Source organism: Prionailurus bengalensis, chromosome B4, assembly GCF_016509475.1.
Source record: "Prionailurus bengalensis isolate Pbe53 chromosome B4, Fcat_Pben_1.1_paternal_pri, whole genome shotgun sequence".
Classification (NCBI taxonomy): domain Eukaryota; kingdom Metazoa; phylum Chordata; class Mammalia; order Carnivora; family Felidae; genus Prionailurus; species Prionailurus bengalensis.
The window spans coordinates 64634448-64647969 of NC_057358.1; the positions used below are offsets into that span (position 1 = coordinate 64634448).

General features: G+C 37.6%; 1 protein-coding gene across 4 annotated transcripts in view; it reads left to right on the forward strand.

The window, feature by feature from the left end:
* Positions 1-13522, forward strand: part of FGD4 (FYVE, RhoGEF and PH domain containing 4) — a 217719-nt gene that overhangs the window by 171777 nt on the left and 32420 nt on the right. For all 4 annotated transcript variants that reach the window (XM_043562945.1, XM_043562946.1, XM_043562947.1 and 1 more), the window contains 4 exons: positions 4253-4342; positions 6318-6463; positions 7099-7255; positions 12896-13034. In XM_043562945.1, the coding sequence (XP_043418880.1) occupies positions 4253-4342; positions 6318-6463; positions 7099-7255; positions 12896-13034 (532 nt within the window). The remainder of the gene's footprint in view (positions 1-4252; positions 4343-6317; positions 6464-7098; positions 7256-12895; positions 13035-13522) is intronic.

A 13522-nucleotide genomic window follows, 5' to 3' on the forward strand; every position in this document is an offset into this window, starting at 1 on the left:
ACCAGTGACTTAAAAACCCAGGCTCTCTTAGATGATTGGAATCTGATTCAGTTACCTTTCAACCGTGTGACTTAGAGCAAGTCACCTGGCCTTTCCAAGCCTTGAAATTTTATTTTGTTATATGTGTGTGCTGGCAATAAAACAGGAATAATGTACCTATTTTATAGAATTACTGTAAAGATTAGTCAATTTATATAAAATAATTGTAACAGCCTCTGGTGCATAACAAGCAGTCAGTGAATAATCGTTAGCTGTTCTTATGGCAACATTGTTGTTTGGGTCCATGATTTCCTCACCTCTACCACAAAAATCCTTAGTAACTTTTCACAAACCTGTGTGCAAGTGATTAAACCGAATGTCAGCGAGTTTACTTTTGCTTAACTTTGTGTTGGTTTTGGCAAGGTCAGGGACCTAACATTAGAAGACCATCTGTGTGGAAGGACACAGCTTTTGCTAATAACTGCTGGTCTCTCCCTTGGATTTTGCAAAATATGACCAGGATACCCACAATTTGCCACATTCAGCTAAAGTGTGATTTAGAGTCAGCAAAAGATCATTTATTATAAGCTTCTGATTTAAGATCCTGTAGGATGTGGAAGACCTCAGGAGTGACTTCATTGCATGACAATGATAGACAGTTTGACTTGTTGGTTAATGAATTCTCTGACTCATAAAGGATGTATTATTTTATCATGGCACAGACTTTGCCGGATGGTTTTCCTTAAAGGTATTTGTCAAAACCAGAATCAGGACATATGAAAGTGAGTGAGTCACAAAGATACAGTACCACTATTAGAATAAAACAAAGGTCTTGGAAAGAGCAAGTCACTAATACTAATGACATCATGGATGTATCTCAAATGCATTTTGAGAAGTGGAAGAAGCAAGACTCAAAAGGCACATACTGTGTGATTCCATTTATACAACCTTCTGGAAAAGGACAGATCTAATTATTAACAGGAGCAGGTAATAGGAGAGGGGTGGGACCGACTATAGAGACTTAAGTTTTGGTGGAAATGTTCTTTATCTTCATTGTGGTAGTGATATGATTATATTAATCATTTGTCAAAACACTTAGAACTATCCACCAAAAAAAAGGGTGAACCTTACTACTGTAAGTCATATATCAATAAATCTGGCTTACAAAAACACAAATGCCTTATAGTATTGATGCAGGTCAGTATTTCTTTTGAGTATGTCGAATATACATTTATCTTCCTCTGAAATGTTGATATATTTCTTATATATTCACTACATATTTGTGTTCTCTTATTATAGGTTTGGAAGTCACATTTTCAGCTCATTATTTTCTCCTCTATAAGTAGTAATTGTTTAAAAATTACTTGAGACTTTTTCAGTCGTGCAGAATATACCCCATGTTTCATAGTATTTCAGTTTTCCATATTAATGAGGATGCTTCTAACACAAATAACACCAGTAACGCTCAACCTGGCTTAAATAATAGGGAAGTTTATTAACTTCATCTCTGTGGTTATGGGGTGGCTGCCCATAGCACTCAAGTCTACAGGTACCCTTATTGACATGGAGCATGGAAGAGAAATTTCTTTTTCTATGGCTCTTCCTTAAGAGTAGAAAGTCCTAGTGCATATTCCCTCATGTCTCATTGGTTCTTGAACCAATCACTGTATATTCTTGATTATTACACCAGTTCAGGCCCACCTTTTGATCTGGGGAATGAGGATAGTTTCTCCAAAGGGAAGGCCACCTAGTAGTAAGGTAGATATACTAACCAAATCTGGATATCATTAAGAAATAGAGGGAAAGGATGTCAAACAGACAGACAACAATGCTAGTACTTTACCCTGAATTGATTGTTTAACCAAAACCTTGGCTAGCTGCGGGATTTAATGACAATATAGTTTTTGTTTCAGTATTTTTGAGACCACAAATTATTTTAACAGTATTATGTTACTTTACCTAAAGCCTTCACATAAAAATACTTTATTTCAGTGCTACTGTAATAAGCAACATGGTAACCTCATATGTTGGACAGGATGAAGCATGCTATACAGTATAATAGCATTTTATACACAGTTTTAAATGTAGCCTTTACACAAACTAGGCACTGGTTTGAAATATGCTTTGTTCTTCTTTGGTGCAGAGTTATTACTAAACCTTTACTATGCTTCGTACTTGCCTACAATGAAAAGGGTACTTCAGCAAAGTAGCTAGGTAGAAATTTCTCAACAAAAAGATGTATAAAATAGAAAATGAGTTCTAATAGGACCAAGTTCAAGAGCTCTGGGTAGTTGAAGAAGGCTCCATGGACAAGGAATAAAAAATTCAGCAGCCCATCCCCCCAAAAAAAGTATGTCTTCAATACTGAGAGACGTAAAGCAAGAATATATGCCATGCAGAGAGGATGGAAAGAAAAAAGGTTTGGGAATGACCATGGACATATTTGGATAATGGTGGGTTAGATTCATGTGTTTGGAGGGAAGGGTGCCTGCAAAGATACAATGGGAAAGAAGTCTGAGACAATGAGTAGAGATGAGATTTGAACAGCCCTGAATTATACATAGTCTGGCTGTTATCCCACTGGTGAAAGGAGGACTGTTGGGGCACCTGGGTGACTCATTCGGTTAAGTGTCCAACTTTGGCTTAGGTCATGATCTCATGTCTTGTGGGTTTGAGCCCCATATCAGGCTCTGTGCTGACAGCTCAGAGCCTGGAGCCTGCTTCAGATTCTGTGTCTTCCTCTCTCTGCCCCTCCCCACTCACACACGTGTGCTCTCTCCTCCCTCTCAAAAATAAATAAACATTTGGGGCGCCTGGGTGGCGCAGTCGGTTAAGCGTCCGACTTCAGCCAGGTCACGATCTCGCGGCCCGTGAGTTCGAGCCCCGCGTCAGGCTCTGGGCTGATGGCTCAGAGCCTGGAGCCTGTTTCCAATTCTGTGTCTCCCTCTCTCTCTGCCCCTCCCCCGTTCATGCTCTGTCTCTCTCTGTCCCAAAAATAAATAAATGTTGAAAAAAAAATTTTTTTAATAAAAAAAATAAATAAATAAATAAATAAACATTTAAAAAAATTTAAAAAAAGAAAGGAGGGCTGTTAAACGTTTTCTTTCTATGGAAAGTAGAATGATCTTGGCAAAGCAGAGTTGGAAAGATTGCTTATACAACCTCATACAAGGTGTGTTAGAGCCAAAAAGTAGTAGAATCACATCAAAATGGGAGTTCTTGATTAGCCTGGGTTTGAGATACTGTATGAGCAAAACCAGGCGGCAGTGATGAGAATTAAAGGGATGGTTGCTAAAGACATAGTATGAGTAGACATTCGTAGCCAGCTGGATTTTATGGCAGGGAGCTACGTTTACAGTGATTCAAGGTACCAAAGGCAGATGACTGGAAAAGGATGGAACCATTGCCAGGCTGGTAAAGTTCCAGTGGGGTGGAGTTGGGAGGTGATAGGATAGAGGCTTTCCTGAAAAAATGAGTTTGGTCTTACATTGACAGCATGTCAGAGTGGTAATAAATGTCCAACAATAGGAATGTGTGATTGCTACTCATTCATTTATTCAGCAATATTTTATCAAACGCCAGTATTTTATTGAAGCACTGTATTAGACAGGAGGGTTACCAAGTTACCGAGAAAAAAAGTGTTCCCATTCTCACAGAACTAGCAAAGCTCTACAAATACATTTAGGGGCCAAGTAAACATACACTGAGGAAATAATAAAATGTTTGTTTTTAATTTAATATAATATGGGTAGAGAGAGGAGGAGGGCATAGATGAAACAATATTAACAATGAGTTGATAGTTACTGAATCTCACTGATAGATATTTGCTGGTTCATTTTACTCTTTACTCATATATGATTGAAATTTTTCCTAATGTTTTTTTTTAAAAGACAAAAAGTTAGATGCATAGAGCTAATAATTAGACAAATTATCTGAAAGAGTGTTGAAATCATTTCTGAAGAGTAGCCTGAGAGAGACAGGGAGAAAATGAGCCAAATTTAGTGTCTGAGAAACATAAAAGGTGTTTCAAGGGCAAAATAGATGATACTGTTGATTTTGACAGAAGCTAAAGAAGTCGTTATAGGTTAAATCTAGCAGAATGCTTATTTTTAATTTTGTTCATTTCTGGTTGGGTGGTCCTTCACGGCTGAAAGGAATTGGGTAGCTGAGAAGCTTGAGAAAACTGTTTTGACCATTTGATAAGGTGTTTATTACTTGAAAAGTCTTGTCTAAGTTTTATTTCCTAATATGTGGATATCTATTCTATTTTTAGGAAACTAATGAACAAAAACTTCACAAAATAGCCAACGAACTTTTGCTTACAGAAAGAGCTTATGTCAACCGACTTGACCTCTTAGATAAGGTAATATTTTCCCATTCAGGATTATTTTATTTTTTGGCATTATATATCATTTTTAGTAAAGGGGCTTTAGAAACTACTGGATGGGCAAAACTGTTTTTTGCCAGTGAAAGCTTTTTCTTCAAGGAAATCTTTAGGATTTTTAGCTTTGTCAGTGAATGCACTAGACATAAAGGTTTTTCAGTTCATAAAAAGCAGATTCAAGGACTCTCTGTATGAGTCACAAAATGCCTTTATCTTTCATCCCTAAACACTAGTCTGTTTCGTGACCATTTATTATGATCCTAGAGCCATGTTCCCATTATAATCTAAATAAGAGATTGGTGATTCTAATGCCTGCATGAATATGTCATTGATTCTGTTTGTCTCATGTGCTGTTCAGACCCATGTGAGTCATCTGAATTGATGGAGTAATAGGGCCAGAAGGCATTTTGAGCGTTCACTTGTTCAAGCTTGTAGGAGACATCTAATATAGTGCCTGGCGTAAAGTTGCACAGTCAATATTTGTTAGAAATGGCATTCAGAGTACTTTATCACATTTTGTACTTTCGTCATGTTGGGGCCTTGAGTATCATTTTAAATATACATTACAAAGAATCGCTTAAAAATTATTAAGTCTTCTTAATATTGTTTTAGTGATAAAAGAACAAGATAACTGGTAAATTGCTCATATAGACCCCTCTTATTAGAAGAGAAAGTTGCCATGTTTGAGTACTAACTATAAGAAGAATTATCTCACTTCTGCCATTGGAAAACTGGAACTTCATGGGAACAGGCCATCCTGGGTATGCCTCCTTATCATTGGTTCCTAGAGTGGACTATGGCTCTGTCAGATGAGCCTTAAGGGGCCACATTGAGGCTTCTGTCCTTTGAAATAATGAGTTTGTGTCTTAAACACTCACTTTCCAAAGAATTTCACTGTAAGTCAGTCAATTCATGTGTTTGTATGTTTGAAACAATTTCCCCTCAGGGGAATACAGACCAGAAACGTTAAGTATTCCTATTGTGGAGACATGTCTTTTCCTCTTACAAGTTTTGTGGTTTTTTTGTCTTCATTCTTTTTTGTTATTTTAGCCATATTAGCTTGTCAGCTACTGTTGCTGACCTTTTTAGAATTTTAGAGTCTTAATTACTTAAAATATCCTATCTGTTGGAGTCTCTAAGGACATGATTTTGTGTTCTTTTTGCCTCCCAAGAAAATGCAGTGGAGGTGAATTTAGAAAATTAACAACCATCTGGACATTTGAAGGAACAGACTTCCTTCTGCCTACATTTAACAGAATGGCAATTAAGAGGTATAGTAGCCATAGTGGAGAATAGCTAAGAGTGCAGTTTTTTAAAAAGTGTCTTTAAGATACCATTGTTATGTACAGGAGATCTTTGTACCCTTTTATAAGTGTTTAAGTTATCTTGCATTATTACTTACTAAAAAGCAAGTAAACATCTGTGAACTGAAATATTCTTTTATTCATCCACTGGCCAGATATTAAGCACCTGTTCTTCTGTGGGAACTAAATTATGATGGCCTCCCTTCCCAAGGGGGCAGACAGTTTAATAGGGAAAGTGAAATTTAGGCCCACAAATTACAATAAAGGGCAATACTGTCAAAGTCATTCAAAACATAAAGAAGAGTGAAAAATACCACCAAAAATTATTAATTTAGATAAAATTTTCCTTCCATGTCTAACTCTACTTATAGATAGAAGTAAATCCTTTTACCTCAATTGGAAATTTTCTGGCGTAGAAGAGGTTAATATCTCCAAAACGGAGGGAGAGCCTAAGTTAGAGTCAACTTTTCTAATTCTAACTCCTGGTTCTTCTCAATCAAAGCATATACTCATCCATTTCAAAAATGATTGATTTCTTGATTCATGAACTTTTTCATTCAATAAGTTACTAAGAGCCCACTATGCCTAGCCCAGTGCTAGGTGGTTAACCAGTAAATTTGAAGTAACGTTTGCTTTATTCTCTTATTCAGGTATTTTACTGCAAATTATTGGAAGAAGCAAATCGAGGCTCATTTTCAGCAGAGATGGTGAATAAAATCTTTTCTAATATTTCATCAATAAATGTCTTCCATAGTAAATTCCTATTGCCAGAGCTGGAAAAACGAATGCAAGAATGGTAAGAGGAATAGATGGCCAACAATTTGTCTAAGGCAGTCATATTAGATGCTGTGTTATTTGCTTATAAATGGAAACAACAATGCTACACAGAGCTATAGCCAAACATCTGTGTTAAATTTGTATGGTAAAGAAGTTGTGGTACATTTTTAGCTTTGGTTTAAAAGGATTTCATCTCTGCTCTCTAAACTATCTTTTAATTAGTGGAGACAAGATTCCAGGGTAATCTGGAGCTTTAAAAACTCCATAGTTTTTCATTCCTAAAGTCCCTTTAAAAAGGTCCTGCTTCAGGGACGCCTGGGTGGCTCAGTCGGTTAAGCGTCCAACTTTGGCTCAGCTCATGATCTCACAGTTTGTGAGTTCAAGCCCCACATTGGGCTCTGTGCTGACAGCTCAGAGCGTGGAGCCCCCTTCAGATTCTGTCTCCATCTTTCTGTCCTCCTCCCCCACTCGTGCTCTTTCTCTCAAAAATAAACTTTAAAAAAAAAGGTGCTGCTTTATTCTCTACCAATCTCATAGCAAGGTGGATCTGATCAAGCAAAGAATGTGTATACACAGTGATCACTTCATTTGAAATCCTATTAATTCACTTACTCTATAAGAAATCTTAATGACTTGTTTCTGTATTTTATACAGGGAAACTACCCCTAGAATTGGTGACATCCTTCAGAAATTGGCACCATTCCTTAAGATGTATGGAGAATATGTGAAAGGATTTGATAATGCAATGGAATTGGTTAAAAACATGACAGAGCGTATCCCCCAGTTCAAATCAGTAGTTGAAGATATTCAGGTAATTGGACTCTTGTTCAAGGCTATGAATTATTTTCCTATATAAATCATAAGGTCTTCTAGATCTAAAGTTTATATTGAGACATCTGTCTGAGACCACCAAATTCCATGTTATTCTGAATGATGTAAAAATCATCTATGCAGAATTAATGTATTTATCGAGCACATGCCATGCGCTGAGCAGTAAATTCTCCATTTGCTTTTGAGACCAGGAGAGTGTAGCTTTTATAAAGATTCACATGGATTTACAAAGTGATTTCCCATTCGGGTCTGTGACTCTCTTGCTTTCTTTCAGAGGTTGAGATGATGCAATGAATATAAAAAATGATTGCCATAAACCTGACATTTTGCAGACATTATTATTCTCTGTGTGTGTATGTGTGTGTGTGTGTGTGTGTGTGTGTGTGTGTGTGACTTTACATATGTGTCCTGACTTTTTTTCAGTTGTGCCAAACCTGGATAACATATTTTAGATAACTCCATAGTGATTTCTATTTGATTCTCTAGTCAAAGGTGTTAATAACTTGATAGTTTAAATGTTGAAAAGGAATTCTTGAGATCACATAAGGTCCTTGGGGTGAGGATTCTGCTGCTCTTTCTCTGCTTTCTTTTGTGCTATACAAATATTTTTTATTTACCATTTTAATTCCTCTAAATTTTAAATGTTTTTTTCCTACTGTTTGTTGGAGGAATTATAATATGCATCTTAATTTACCACAATCTACTTGAGGTTAATGCTAATATTAATTCTAATAAAATATAGGCATTTTGCTCCATCGTAGCTCAGTTCCTCCATGCTCCATGCTTTAAGTATCATATACATTACCTTTTATATAGGTTTTAAATTCAATAATACAGTGATATAATTATTATTTTATATAATTTTGTATCTTTGAAAGAAGAGAGGATATAAGAAAAAATGTACCAAAAAAAATTATTAACCCATATATTTACCATTTCTAGAGTAAGTTCCTTTCTACAAAGGGTGTTAAATGTTTTGGGTTACCTGGGTGGCTCAGTCAGTTAAGCATCCAACTTCGGCTCAGGTCATGATCTCATGGTTTGTGAGTTTGAGCCCCACATCGGGCTCTGTGCTGACAACTCAGAGCCTGGAGCCTGCTTTGGATTCTGTGCCCACCCCCCCACCCCCACCCCCGCCCCTCCACTGCTCACACACACACTCTCTGTATCTCAAAAATAAATAAACTAAAATTTTTAAAAGAAGAGTGATAAATGTTTCTTACAAGGCAGAGATTGGATAGTAACAAATTTTCTTGGTCTTTTTTTGGGGAAATCTTTATTTTTTTCTTCACTACTGAATTGATAGTGTTGCTAGATACAGAATCTGGGTTAATAGGTTTTTTTTTTTTTCTTTCAGCAAAATGAATGTCATTCACTGTACTCTGTCCTCTGTTGTTTCATATGGGAAGTTATTAATTATATTATTTCCTGTATGTGCTGAATTGCTTTTCTCTTGCTATTTTCAAATTTATCTCTTTGCTTTTTTTTTTCAACAGTATGTATCTAATGTAAATCTTTCTATATTTATCTTGCTTAGGATTGAATTTCTGGGATGTGTAGGGTTTTTTTTTAATTAATTTGAGAAGTTTTCAGCCATTATTTCTTCAAATAATTTGCTCCAAGTACACATATGTTGGTGTTCTTGATGTTATTCTACAAGTTTCTGAGACTATTCATTTTTCTTCAGTCTTTTTTCTGTTCTCCGGATTGTATAATTTCTATTAATCTTTCTTTGAATTCATTTTTTTCTTTTTTTTCTTTTTTTTAATATTTATTTTTGAGAGAGACAGTGAGAGTGAGCAGCGGAGGGACAGAGAGACAGGGGTAGAGGATCCGAACCAGGCTGTGTGCTGACAGCAGCAAGCCTGATGCATGAGATCATGACCTGAGCCAAAGTCTGGTACTCAACTGACTGAGCTACCCAGGCACTCTGATTTTTTCTTCTGCCATCTGGAATCTGCTGTTGAGTCCCTGCAGTGCATTTTTCATCCCGGCTATTGTATGGTTCAACTCCAGAATTTCCATTGGTTCTTTTTATAACACCTGTTTCCTCCTTGAAAATTGCTATTTGTGCATTCATTATTGTTACACTTTTCATGTTTTTCAACTACAATTTCCTTTAATTCTTTGAATGTTTTTATAATAGCTACGCTGAAGTCTTTGTCGCCCATATCCAGTATCTGTGTTCAGAGACGGTTTCTTTTGATTGCCGTTTTTCTTCAGTATAGGTAACAGTTTATTCTCTGAATGTCTCTTTTTTGTTGTTGTTGTTGAATACTGGACATTTTAGATAACCTATTGTAGCAACTCCAGATTTTGCTTTCCCCCACTGAAAGTGGCTTTGGTTACTTTCGTTTGTTTAGTAACTTGCTTATACTAAATCTATAAAATCTGTCTCTCTTCTGGTATGCTGTTGCCAATGTCTCTATTCAGTTTTTTTGTTTAATATTCATGTGTGTGTATGTGATCCCAGTTTTGTAGGGATTACCCCTATGTCTGTGTAGGTTAGGAGTCAAACAGTTACTGAACAGAGATGATTAACTATCTAGAGCCAGTACGCTTCTGTCCTCTGCTGATGGACCTGTCTATGCATAGGGGAGCACATTTAAAGATCTGACCATTTTCTTTTTCTTTTTTTTTTTTCAACGTTTATTTATTTTTGGGACAGAGAGAGACAGAGCATGAACGGGGGAGGGGCAGAGAGAGAGGGAGACACAGAATTGGAAACAGGCTCCAGGCTCTGAGCCATCAGCCCAGAGCCCGACGCGGGGCTTGAACTCCCGGACCGCAAGATCGTGACCTGGTTGAAGTCGGACGCTTAACCGACTGCGCCACCCAGGCGCCCCGATCTGACCATTTTCAAGTCCACTGGACCCTTTTACATCTCCTCAGGACGAGTTCACAGCCTCAGGGTGGCCAGGAGACTGTGCTGAGTCAAGCTGTCTTCAGTCTCTGCTGATCATCTACAGAGCCTCAGCCAAGAAAATTATTATCTGCTCCCCTTCCCCAACACACAACCACAGCTTCAGCCCAGTGAAGCCATTGGTCTTCTCCACTTGCCCACCTCAGAACTATTCACTTTCACCAACAGTGTTCCTGGATGTGTGCCTCGCCCACCATTCCAAATCTAATAATATGAGCCCTCTTGAACTTTAGCAGAGACACTGCCAGTCCCACCCCTGCTGAACCTTTTGGTCATTGAAACTTCCTTTGTTAGGGGAGGAATGGGTACGGCCTCAGGCTAGAATGCCACAGATTCTCACTGCTCTTACCCAAAGGTCAACAATTTTCAAAGCATAAATACTTTTCAGATCGTTCTATGCCTTTCATCAGTTTCCAAAGTACCAAAATGGTCGTTTTATCAGTTTTATCCCCCTTTCTAGTTGCGTTTTCCAGGGGGGATTTTGCTAGTCTGCTCTCTCAGGCATAACCAAAAGTCCTGCCTCTTCCCATTTACTCTTTCTTTTTCTTCTCTCATCATTAAGCACTCATCTACCTTTCTGAATACTGGCTCCTTTGATTCTTTTACTAGCCCCTTTTACTTATACTGAAATGTGGACAGAGTACAAGAATGTGGCCCTTCACATTCTTTTCAACCTTCACACCCTCTGTGATGTCACATGTTCCTGAGGCTTTAACCATCATGTCCTACAGATGCCTGTAGGGTCATTTTTCTAGTCTGTTTCCTGCCTCTAAACTGTCATTGCACCTTGTTGAATGCTGGTTACACAACTCGGTATCAACATTTTGCTATCAAAACAAAGTCAACATGTTCCATTCCTGCCTTTAGCGCCCAAGTACTTTTTCCATCTTGATTTTTTGTGCCTTATACAGAGTAGCTTGTGGTTATGTGATTATTAGAACAAATATTTTCTCGTTCACCAGAGTTTGATAAGTTAACTTTATCTTTCGTCACTTTTCCTCATTCTCTGTGCATTAATTTGCCTGTGAAGCAGTACACTGAAGATGTTTAGTATGTTTACTGCATAGTAAGTGTTCACTAAATGATGGTGGTGATAGTGGCCATTACTGTTTTATGAAATCTTTAAAATTCTATCTCTGAAATATCAGTCTTCTCCCTAGTATGAGGCATTGTTGAGGTGTTGAAAAGAGTAGTGGACTAGGAATCAACTGAGTTTAGGATTCTAGTTTGCCACTTAGTCATGGGACCTTAGATGACTTTAACTTCTCTGAGCCACGGTTTCTTCATGTAAAAATGTGGGGGTCGGTAATATTTTCTATATTTCATAGATCTATAATATTATATATTATAGGCTTGGAGAAAATCAAATGAGATGACTAAACTTATAACATTAATATTCTACACTTTATTAAGTAAAGTTATGATTTCCTCAGCTTCCATGGTGATTTCAGACTCTATACTTTTTTCCTGGTCTACAATAATCCCTTCCAAACTAATATCCCCTCATCTCCCCACTGCAGTAGGTTAAGTCACACTGCAGTAAGTTAATGTTAACACATCTCAAATCTAATGCTATTGCTCTCCTACACGAAAACCTGCAGTAGATGAAGCAAGTCTAAATAATTCACCTTGACTTAATTACCCCAGATTACCTGTTCTTCCTCAACCCCTGTTTCCCCGTACATATCTTATTGCCAACAAAACTCAACATGTTTCATGCCTGACTGTTGTCCTCCAAGGTCCCTCTTCCTGCCCTTCGACCCTGGTCTTCACTTCCCTTTGCTCCAGCAGCTGTCCTTATCGGAGTTCATGTTGAATGTTCTCTTGTCTGTGAATGCTTTAGTTTCTTGTTTGCTTTGAATGCAAACATCATGTCTTAAGACAACTTTTATACCCTGCAGTGCCTTGATCATAGTAAGAGTCTAATAACTATTTTAATTGGATTCCTGGTTTGTTTAATATGAACAAGAACATGTCTTATTTTTCAAGTAATCTTTTCCCTGTCTTAACAGCTTATTGAAAGCAAAGGCTATATAGACTCAATTTTGCTGTAAGAAAAGGAGACCTATTTACAGAGTTCAGTTTCTAATGGAAAAGACTGCCATGACCTAATGAAAAATTAAAATTTTGTGACAGATACTAAGACACTCAGATCTTGTCATTCTTCTCTGTGGAGTCTTTAAGTTCAAAGGAAATGACATTTATGGTAGCCTTGATATTAAACAGTTTCTGCTGAGTCCAAAGTCATTTAATGCAGTTGGGCCTAGTGAACCTCATTAAATACATGCATCTTTTAAAAATCTCTGGAATCTGATTCAATAATGTGACCACACAAACCTTTCTAGTGACTGATTGAAGTGGTTGCCAGCAATCTGAGAATTTTCTTCCTTAAAATTCTGCTTGATTTTTCTTTCTGTTCTTACTCTAGTTTGGTGGGCCTCAAACTTCCATGGTGTAAGAAACTGGGGTGTTTTCAAATGCATCTTCCCAGGCCTGAGCCTCAAAGATTGTGGTTTCATTATTGGGGTGGGGTTCAGAATTTGCATTTTAATAGTGCCTTAGATCAATCTAATGCAGGTGATCCACAGAGCACGCTTTGTAGGGAAATCCTGTCCACGATTAAAGTTCCGTATGACCGTTTTTAGATTGGCCAACTTAATTTTTAAATCTTTCTTTAAAAAACCTCTCTCATTATAGAGACAGAAGGTGTGCGGGAGCTTGACTTTGCAGCACCACATGCTAGAACCTGTTCAGCGGATCCCCCGGTATGAGATGCTCCTCAAGGACTACCTAAGGAAGTTGCCCCCTGACTCTCCAGACTGGAACGATGCTAAAAGTAAATGCTCCTCCCCCACCCCCTTTCTGCTCTGGGGTAATCAAGTGGCCAGGAAGGCTTGTGGTTAAAGAGAGAGATAGGTCTCACAGCCAACTTAGTAAGATATTGCTGCCAAAAAATAGCCTCATCGGAAATTGTCATCAACAGCTCAATTAGGCAAGCACTTCTGAGCCCAGATCCCAGGTTTAGAGAAAGGCAAATCACATTTCTCATGCTGATTTCATGTTAATTATTAACTCAGAAATCTGAAACAGTAGTCCTAGAGACATCTGGAATAGCAATACACAATTACCTTCTCACAGAAAGAATACAACCGTTCAGAATTACTGGTGCTGCTGGTTAATTAGATAGGTTGATACATACCAAGAAAGCTAACATGACATTTACTGTGTAAAAATAACCTAAGCCAACTTGGCTCTACCTACCCTGGAAGAGAAGAGAAAGTAATGCTTTTTAGTGTCAGTTAACATTTTTTCAGGAAAACTTCA